The 10,726-nt window shown below is 43.7% G+C and overlaps 2 protein-coding genes across 2 annotated transcripts; both read left to right on the forward strand.

The window, feature by feature from the left end:
- Positions 1-3,203: 3,203 nt before the first annotated feature.
- LACBIDRAFT_328492 (uncharacterized protein) lies at positions 3,204-3,821 on the forward strand (the record flags this gene model as incomplete). Its single annotated transcript, XM_001882447.1, has 1 exon — positions 3,204-3,821. One exon carries the CDS (start codon positions 3,204-3,206, stop codon positions 3,819-3,821), a length of 618 nt encoding a protein of 205 aa, XP_001882482.1.
- Positions 3,822-5,552: 1,731 nt separating this feature from the next.
- LACBIDRAFT_328493 (uncharacterized protein) lies at positions 5,553-7,142 on the forward strand (the record flags this gene model as incomplete). Its single annotated transcript, XM_001882448.1, has 6 exons — positions 5,553-5,681; positions 6,109-6,189; positions 6,343-6,462; positions 6,618-6,638; positions 6,700-6,780; positions 6,828-7,142. The coding sequence occupies 6 exons, from the start codon at positions 5,553-5,555 to the stop codon at positions 7,140-7,142; spliced, it is 747 nt and encodes a 248-aa protein (XP_001882483.1).
- Positions 7,143-10,726: the final 3,584 nt, after the last annotated feature.

Here is a 10,726-nt window from a genome sequence, read left to right on the forward strand (position 1 = left end):
CCAAATCTGTAGTGTATGACCTTTCTTTCTCTATGTTTAGACACATATGATTTTCTATCATATGACCTTTTAGTGTACCACTTTCATCTACTTCTTTTCTTTTTTATATTTAGATACATTTCTTTTAGTACAAGTAGCTCTACTTCTCAATGTTCTCAGAGTCCACAAGATACCAGTACACACTTTTGTAGTCTGAAGAAGGGGACACTAAAAACTCAAACAGCAGGTCCTACAAAATTTTGTAATGAAAAAGCGGACAGTACAAACTTTGTAATGAAAAAAGGGGAGACTACAAATTTTTGTACACTTTTGTGTAGTGTCCGCTTTTGTCATTAGAAATGTGTGCAGAGTCCCCTTCTTTCATTACAAAATTGTGTAGTGTCTGCTTTTTTCATTAGAAAATTGTGTAGTCTCCGCTTTTTTCGTTACAACACTGTGTAGTGTCTGCTTTACTCATTAGAAAATTGTGTAGTGTCCGCTTTTTTCATTAGAAATGTGTGCAGTGTCCACTTCTTTTATTACAAAACTTTGTGGTTTGCCTTTCTGATATCTTGTAGCCTCCTGGGCGTATAGCTCAATGTTTCAGAGAAACTGACTCCAGCCAAAGACCTCTTCATCATTTAGAATTCATACACAAGTTGTGCTTTGACTGAGCATCAAGTGTCTTAATTGTCCCCTTGGCCAGCTTCAGTCATGTTGCCCAACATTCATTGTGTCCCCCTGGGGACTCATGTCTGTCCATCTATGTCTGACCATAGCCAACCTCAACATGATCTCTTTCAAGACATTCTCAGTGATTGATTTGCCAGCTGTTGGGGCTACAGTCACATGCTGTTCAAGAGGAAAGTTAGGACACTTGATGCTCAGTCAAAACACAACTGGTGTATGAATTCCAAATGATGAAGAGCTGTTTGGCTGGAGTCACAAGATATCAGAAAGGCAGACCACAAAGTTTTCTAATGAAAAAAGCAGACACTACACACTTGTAATGAACAAGTGGACACTACACAAATTTATACTGTGCCTTATCAGGATCCTGGCCACCTTAACTCATTGTCCTAGTTAACAACGGAGTTTTTCGCACTATGTGTCATTTTTTTGACATTTTCCGTTAGGCATTTTTCTCCTCTTAATTACCATGTACATTTTAGAATTCTAAATTGAAATTTGACTCAGTAGTGTTTTTTTTTGGTGTAAAAAGACCATAAACATGGCCCTGACTGGGAAGCTGGCCACATCCAGTTTGTATTTAAATCAACACTTTTCATTTTTTTTAAATTTTCACTCAATTGGCCTAATCTCAAGCTTTCCAATGATATAAAACTTTGGATATTTTGTGCACTACAAGCTGCAGAAAATAAGTGGCCAGCTTCCTGATTACGTACAGTAGTGAAAAAAACACCTTTGTAATGAAAGAAGTGGACACTGCATAGTTTTCTAATAAAAAAAGCGGACACTACACAATTTTGTAATGAAAAAAGCGGATACTACACAGTTTTGTAATGAAAGAAGGGGACACTGCACACATTTCTAATGACATCCCAATGAGGGTTTTCTGCCTACAAAATAATAGGTAAATCCCCTGTCCCCTATATTTAAAAAATCCCAAGTTTTTCTCTTAAATATAGGACCCCCAGACACCCCTTGTGGCTGAAGAAATATAACCTTAGTCAACCCTAGCTGCAAAATATATCCCAAGTCCATCCCAGACAAGAAATATATTTCTACATTGTGACAGTCACAATTCAGGGTCCAGGCATAAGAAATATATTTGGAGTCCATTCCAGTGAGGAAATATATTTTGGGGTGTGTGACACACTAGAAATATATTTAGTGTGACATTGGACAACAAAATATATTTAGGTAAAAGTGGAGATATATAAGCCCCAGAATATATACAATATAGATATACACCCTGACATTTAGTCCTGTAGTATTCATGGAGTTTGCAAGACTAATAGTCAGTTGTCAGTGGGTGACTGAAGTGTTTTTGTAGTCCCAAAAAGCGAACACTACAACATTTTGTAATAAAAAATGGTAGTCTCAAAAGGCTGGTACTACAAAATTTTGTAATGAAAAACTGGGTAATGAAAAAAGAGGAGACTACAAATTCTTGTAGTCCCAAAAAGTGAACATTCCAAAATTTTGTAATGAAAAAGCGGACAATACAAACTTTTGTGGTAAAAGAAATCAAGCACTACAAAATTTTGTACTCTTAAAAAGAGGATACTACAAATTTCTGTAATAAAAGTGGACAAGACAAACTCTTGTAATGAAAAGGAGGACACTACAAATTTTTATATAGTCCCAAAAAGCAAACACTACAAGCATACCGCAAACTTTGATAGTCCCAAGAACTGGACTCTACAAGCTTTTGTATTCCCACAAAGTGGACATTACAAGGTTGTGAAATGAGAAATAGGATACTACAAAACTTAATAATGGACACTACAGAATTTGAATAGAAGTAGTGGGCACTACAGATTAAAATTTGGGCATGCGGGTGAGTTTGAACAACGTCACATGCTGTGACTTACTGATGTTACATCTTTCCAACGTCAACACCGACATCCACCCCACCACCACACTGCTGCCATGCCAGGTAACGGAACCCCCACCACCGCAAACAACCCCACTCGCCCAAAAAAGACAACAACCACACACGCGACGAAAACAACTGGCAAACGACAACCAACACCCAACAAACAACCACAGCTGCCTAGCAACCACGCCAACCCCACTCAACAGAAACAACAATGGGCAAACAATGACCAGCACCCAGGACGATCGACCACCAGCGCCCACAAGCGGCTCACACGATGGCCCTAAAGCCACGAACGACCTCACAAGCCAGTGGGGCCACGTCGCAGTCTGCAACATGGCACTATGCGACACAGACAGACGATGACGACGACGATGATCACATCGTCGTCATTGACAGTATATAATGGATATGGTAAGCCCCCCTACGTTTACTACCACACACATAACTAACACAACACCACAACTGTCGACTGCCAACTGGTGATTGATGGTTAGTACCCCACATCACCATGCCATGACGCGAAGCATCCCCAGTGACAAGGACACCAGAGGGTGAAAGACACAGACAACAACGATGGCATACAGCTGACGGACGACAACGACAATGACGGTGTACAGACAACAACAACAACAATGGCATATGGACAACAACAACAACGATGTACAGACGACAACAACAACAACAACAACAACAGCATATGGACGAGGAGGAGAAGGAGGGTGTACAAAGGATGGATGACGACGAGGAGCAGGGCGTGCAAATGACAGAGGACGACAACGAGGAGCCAGGCATGCAAACGACGGACCATGACGACGACGGGGGTGTGCAAACAATGGATGACAACGAGGAGGGCCTACAAATGACAGATGGCAATGACAAAGACACTATGAGTGCCCACCACCCACACCTGTCGACAAGGCTCAATAGCCCACCCTCACTGCCCACCACCCCTTCCCCTCTACCTCACTGCCCACCACCCCCTGCCCCTCTACCTACTGCCCACCACCCCTCTCCTTCACTGCCTACCACCCCTCCCCCTCTCCCTCATTACCTACACTCCCTTCTTCCCTCCCTCATTGCCCACCACCCCTTTCCCCCTCCCTCATTGCCTACCACCCCTTTCCCTTCTCCCTCATTGATTGCCCACCACCCCTTTCCCTTCTTCCTCATTGGCCACTACCCCTCTCCCCTCTCCCTCATTGGCCACCACCCCCACCCCTCTTCCTCACTGCCTACAACCTCCCTCCCTCATTCCCTCCCCCTTCCCTTTATTTAGTATTTAATGTAGTAATGTAACATTATGTAGTTATATTGAATAAACTGTGCCTTTCTCTCCTGAATTCTACATATGAATATACTAAGTATATCTGCACTGTTCTTGGATATATGTATAACTTCAGATATATCAATTAAATACATATATCCTGTTATTTGGATATATACTATGGATATATTTTTGCAAATATTTATCAAGAGGATGTGTAAAGTGTCATTATAAAATTGTGTAGTGTCCGCTTTTTTCATTAGAAATGTGTGCAGTGTCCACTTCTTTCATTACAAAACTTTGTGGTTTGTCTTTCTGATATCTTGTAGGTTCCTGGGGATATAGCTCAATGTTTCAGAGAAATTGACTCCAGCCAAAGACCTCTTCATCATTTAGAATTCATACACAAGTTGTGTTTTAACTGAGGAATGAAGGCATTCCACCGGATTCCAGTGGAATCCACAGGAATGGCACAGGAATCCACAGGAATGGCACAGGAATCCACAGGAATCCACAGGAATGCAACAGGAAGGCCTAAAATGTATATTTCACAACTTAATCCTAAGAATTCCCTATGATATTTAGACTTGAATAGGGAAAATCAAAGTGTATTTGATAGAACTACACAAAAAATGATGTATTTCAATNTATAATACAATATATATTTAATTACATGCAGTGTATACTAGAGAGGGAGGGGATGGGCAAGGGAAAAGGAAGCGGAAATGAAAAAGGGAAGGGGGATGGTAAAGGGAAGGGGGATGGAAAAGGGGAAGGGGGATGGATAAAGAAGGGGGAAGAGGGAGGGGAGGGACAGGGAAGGGGGATGAATAAAGAAGGGGGAAGAGGGAGGGGAGGGACAGGGAAGGGGGATGAATAAAGAAGGGGGATGAGGGAGGGGAGGGACAGGGAAGGGGGAGGACAAAGGATGGGGGAGAGAAAAGGAAGGGAGAGGGAATAGGAAGGGGGAGGGTAAAGGGAGGGGGCTCGTCGACGTCGTCGGTTGACGTGGTCGTCGTCCTCGTCGTCCGTCGTCGTCATTGTCGTCCATCGATGTGTCGTCATTGTCATCCATTGACACGTGGCCGTCGTTGTCGTTGTCTGCTGATGTGTCGTGTCATCCGTTGATGTGTCGTCATTGTCGTCTGTTGTTGTCCGTCGACGCGTGGCCGTCGTCGTCCGTCATCATCGTTGTTGTCGTCCGCTGACGTGTTGTGTCATCCATTGGCATGTTGTTGTTGTCTGTCATCGTCCGTTGGAGTGGTGGTGTGGTGATGTGGGGATGTGTATCGTTGATGATGGTGGTGGGTGAGGAAGAAGAGGGTGAGTGTGGATGATGCCAAATCAAATGTCGGCAAACACCGAGGCTTGATTTGGGCATTGGCATATTAATGTTTATTAATATTATTGATTAGTAATGTAAATTCCAGTCATTGCATTCCGGTGTCATTCCTTTTTGTCCATTCCGGGGACCATTCCGGCTACTAATCAGGAATGACATCATTCCTGAGGAATATTTGTCCCCCGGAATGTCATTTTGGCTGGTGTCTCTGCCAAATTTGATTCCTCTGGATTCCGCCGGATTCCACAGGAATGACCGGAATCTGGCAGGAATCAGTGGGGCATGATAAAGACCTTGGGTGAACCCGCTGAATTAGCACGATACGATGCCATATACATCTGGTAGTCTGGAGGGGCAGAATTTCGTGGTGTTGATGTATGCAGTGTGGAGGGACTGTGTGTATGTGGAGGTTTGTGGGAATCCATTGGCTGCTAGTTCAGGTGGGACAATGGTGCTGGGCCCTTGTCGCTGTTCCGCATTGGCGTGCCGTCGGCGCTGGTGGTTTTTCGTGGGCGTGTGTCATGTTTCGGGTGGGTGCTCGTTGTTTTTCATGGGCATGCGTCGTTTTTTGTGGGCACTCGTGGTTTTTCATGTATGATGGGGGTGCGTGCTCGTGTGGACGCATCATGTCGTCGTCCTGGCATGTCGTTGACACATCATCGTCATGTCAGTGGGTGGTGGTGGGCGCTCATCGTTTTTCGACGTTTTTTGTGGGTGCTCATCGTCGTTCGTGTGTGGGGGTGGGTGGGTGCTCGTTGCGGTTCATTGACAGTGGTGGGCGCTCGTCATTTGCCGTGACCTGGGTTTCATCGTTTTCGTGGGCGCTCATCGTTTTTCGTGGGCGCTCGTCGCTTTTCATGTGTGGTGGGGGGTGCTCGTGTTGTGTCGTTGTCCTGGCATGTCTTCGTTTGCTTCGTGACGTGGGTTGCCATTGCACGTGTTGCGGTTGTTGCGTAGAGTTGTGGTGCCGTCGTCGTGGGGTTGCTGGCACCTGTTGTGGTCGTTGTCGACGTGTTGTCGCCGGGTCGACATCTGTGGGTGAGTGGATCAGGTGGAGTTGGGTTGCTCACCCATGGATGAGAAACGACGCTTGTTGTCGTTCGTCATCTGGTCGCCATGTCGCTATTGGCGACGTGGCACCGGCACCCATGACTGGGCTAGGTCCCTTGTTTCCTCATTCGTTTCGTTCAGCGTGTTGCTTCGGTGACGTGGCTGAGAGCGGTGGCGATGGCCGAGAGTGGTGGTGGGTGCAGGATGTTGGCGAGGGGTGGTGGTGGTGGTGGTGGAAGAGAAAGAGATGGTCACGCAGATGTGAGTATGCCGCAGAAGGCAAACGTGACAGTATGGCAATGTTTGAACACCATGGGTACGTCACGTGCCACACCCCGCAGACTGAACAAAATCATTGATCGTTGTTACGACAAGTACTTGTGTATACTTCTATATAACTCATTACATTTGTATAGTCTAATTTCGCTTTTTTGGTAGTAATTGATATCCATAAGTAATGATGGACTGGACTCACTGGACTGCTGGATTCCACTGCAGTCCAGTGGAATCCAGTGGACTATGACTGGACTCATAGTCCACTGGACTGGGACTGGACTCAGGAAAGTGGCTTGTAGTCCAGTGAGAGTCCAGTGGACTGGACTGGACTGGACTGGACTTGAGTCCAGTGGACTGGGCATTGTGCAAGCCAATCTGGCCTAGCAACTGGGCCACTGGAATCCAGATGGATTACGTGGGGGATGGTAAAGACCTTGGTAATCTGGCCCCATTTCATTAACCCCGCTTGTCTCACCTGGAAGTGTAGTGCTCTGGATACCCCTGGCAGTAATGCGATAGTCAACACCGCAGCCCTTCAAGTTGCTGCTTGCAGTAGCCAATCCAGGAAAACACTTCCCTCTATTGTCAATCTCACTGTCAACGGCCAACCTAGCAGTAGGAAGCTGCCCTGGGAAGTCAAGTCCCTGTATTTGTATATCGGCTGATAGGTAAGCGATGTAAGGTCGGCTGACAGTTTTGAACTGTATTTGTATATCGGCTGATGACTGATAGCTAAGCTATGCAAGGTCGGCTGACAGTTTTTAACATTGTATTTGTATATCGGCTGATGGAAGATAAGCTATGCAAGGTCGGCTGACAGTTTTGAACATTGCTGGGTTGGTGATCGGCTGAGGGCCTTCACTTCTGATTAGCAGGTAGGCTATGCAAGGTCGGCAGACATTTTGAATTTGCCTGGGTTGGTCGTCGGCCGAGGGCCCTCAACTCTGGTTACCAGGGTCAGCTGGTGAGACCCACATGGTAGTCATGGTTTATGGATATCACCGAGTCGGCTGGACACAAGAATTTATGAACATCTCATCAGCCGATGCATCACCGAGGCCGGCATTTTCAAGCCGAATCGTTTTCAGCTTGGCCTTTAATTTAGCAGCCGAGCAGAGGCAGACCAGGCAGAACTTGCAGTTCAAATTTTCAACATGATCCGAGACAACATTGGTCAAACCAGCATTGATCAGTAAATTTTAACAAGAGTTGCAATAGGTGTAACTGACTTCTGGGATTCGAACCCAGGGCATACATACACGATGTACCCCTCCCAGCATAACCATTAAGCCAAGCCAATGTTGGAAGATGATGTCGGCCAGTATCTTTTACCTGCCTGCAATTTGAACCCGGGTGTCCAAGCTCAGCACTTTGTAAGTCACCTGTTCTCAGCATAAGACAACTACCCGTTCTTGGGACTTTGGATGTTACAAGCCTTGGATTAGTAAATTTTAGCCAGTGTTACAAAAAGGCCGTCTTCGCTCTATGTGACTTCTGGGATTTGAACCCAGGGCATACATACCTCCCAGCTCAACCACTAAGCCAAGTCAGCACTGCAAGAGGAAGTTGGTCAGTATCTTTTAGCTGACGATCATGTCACTCTAATATAGTAGTAAGTAAAAAACTGTTTAGGATGAACAGCATGACTTGTTAGGGATTTGAACCCAGGGCATACATAGATACAATGCGTACACCTCCCACCTTGACCACTGAGCCAAGTCAATGATCCACCTGGCCTGAAAGCTCGGCACTTTGTAACTTACCCAGTGTAAGACAACTAACCCGGGTCTGCAAGCTCGGTAAGAATTGATTAGTAAATTTTAGCCAGAGTTACAAAAACGAAAGAGTTGCGATCGCTGCAAGTGAATTCTGGGATTCGAACCCAGGCATACATACACTCTGTACACCTCCAGCTTAACCACTAAGCCAAGCCAACGGTGGAAGACCATGTTGGTCAGTATCTTTTAACTGCTGACCATGTCGTTCTAATAGCAGCAAGTAAAAAATTTGTTTAGGATTTAAACTGGCATACATAGGTCGGTCAGTATCTTTTACCTGCAGTAGGTAAAAAACTTTTCAAAATGCGAATCTATGACTTGTTCGGGATTTGAACCCAGGGCATACATACATATACTACGTACACCTCCCAGCTTAACCACTAAGCCAAGCCAACGTTGAAGATGATGTCGGTCAGTATTTTTTCACTTCAGTCACCCAGTGCCAACTGACTATTAGTCATGCAAACTCCATGTAAGTTACATGACTAAATGTCATGGACCATATCTATATTCTAGATATATATGGGTCCTAGAAAGCCCTGAAATCTAAAATATATTTTTGACACATGGACCCTGAAATGTCACACAAAAATTATAATGTCTGTGTCACACCACCAAAATATATTTTGCAAGTGAAATGCAGTAAGGATATATTTTTGGTCAGTGGACCCTGAAATGTCACTGTCACACCTTAAAAATATATTTTTGCCCTGGCTTTGCCTTAGGATATATTTTGTGAAACAGATGTGGTAAGGATATATTTTTCTGGTCTGTAGTGGTGCCAGGGGTCTTAGTTTTAGCAAAAAAACTTGTGATTTTTTGCTGTCTGGGGTATATATTCTGGAAGTTTCTGCCATGACTTCCAGGGGTTTTGGCACTATGTTTGGCTTGTGCTCCCAGTATGTAGGTAGCAATAAGGAGCATCAATAGCATCTCTATGCTGATCTGTTTGGCCAACTGACATCCCATCTTGAACATTTGACTTCTGCTTGTTTCGGAAGAGGGTGATACTTTCTTGTCGACTTATGATTGACTTCTACCTCAGGTGGGGACATGGTGGTGTCATATGAGTGCTTCTTCATCAACAAGTTCAGAAACATCTAGAATTGTTCTTAATACAGCACCATGCTGCTATATTGAAGCTATTTTGCCACACCCCCTTCCATAACATCTGAGTTGCCTAACTATCATCCACTTCAAATGACACTATGAATATAGTTCACATTACACAATTTTTTAGCTAGTCAGAGTTGACAAAGTACTTTGTTGTTTCTCTCTTTCTCTTTCCTCTCAGTCTCCTCCTCTCTCTCTTTCTCTTTCCCTTGACTCTTGATTGTAAATTTATGGACAACAAATTCCATTCTCCTCTAACAAATTCTGTTCACCATGTCATAATATGGGGTTCTTCTTTGTATTTTATATGGTTCCCTTCTTATCCACTTCAAATGACACTATGGATACAGTCCGCATTAGAGAAATTTTGACATCCCACCCCAAACAACTCCATCACTTTAGTTTAGCAAGAGGAACACTTTGAAATACAACAACCAACTTACCAGCTTTCCTCTCCAATAGGGTGTTTCACAGTAGGCCAACTTTGCTTTCAACTTTGATCCAAACTTGTGGGCCAACTTCAACAAATTTGATGGGAAAGTTGGCCAACTCTACTGTGAAACACCTGGAACTGCCAAAAACATGAAGTTGGGCTGATTTGTGCTTGAAATCACTTCCAAGTGCAGATTTTTGCCTATTTTGGACACATGGGAAGTTGAGAGGTGAAGTTGGGATCAAAGTTGGCTCCGAATTGGCATCGGGACCACAATTTGGATCCCAACTTGATGAAGTTGGCCAAACTTCGTCCTTCCAACTTTGCAAAAGTTGGTTGCCAGTTGGCCTACTGTGAAACACCCTAATGCTGTGTCTGGAAAATCAACATCCCACCCCAGATACATTATTTCTCAATTGTATCCTGAATATTTCAATTATACCCTGAACCAAGATATATTTATCAACTTTATCCTGAATTAAGATACATTATTTTTCAACTATATCTTGCATTTTCCAACTACATTCTGAACCAGGATATATTTTCAAACTATATCCTGGACCAAGATATATTTTTCAACTACATGTATGTTATATATTTCCTCTAAATCCTGAACCAAGATATATATTTCAACTATATCTTGAATCAACATACATTATTTTTCAACTATATCCTATATTTTCCAACTATATCCTGAACCAGGATATATCTTTCAACTATATCTTGAACCAGGATATTTTTGATCTATATCATGAACAGGATCATGAATATATGTCATCCTTGCCCATAATTACAGAATATATCCAGGATATATAATTTGAGGATGTATCTTTACATTTCACAAGACAAAGCTGCAATTTATTGAATCTAACTACATAAATTTACACCACAGTATTGACTATTAAACAGAGGCAGAGGAAAGGAG

This window comes from Laccaria bicolor, genomic scaffold (genome assembly GCF_000143565.1).
Source record: "Laccaria bicolor S238N-H82 LACBIscaffold_17 genomic scaffold, whole genome shotgun sequence".
Classification (NCBI taxonomy): domain Eukaryota; kingdom Fungi; phylum Basidiomycota; class Agaricomycetes; order Agaricales; family Hydnangiaceae; genus Laccaria; species Laccaria bicolor.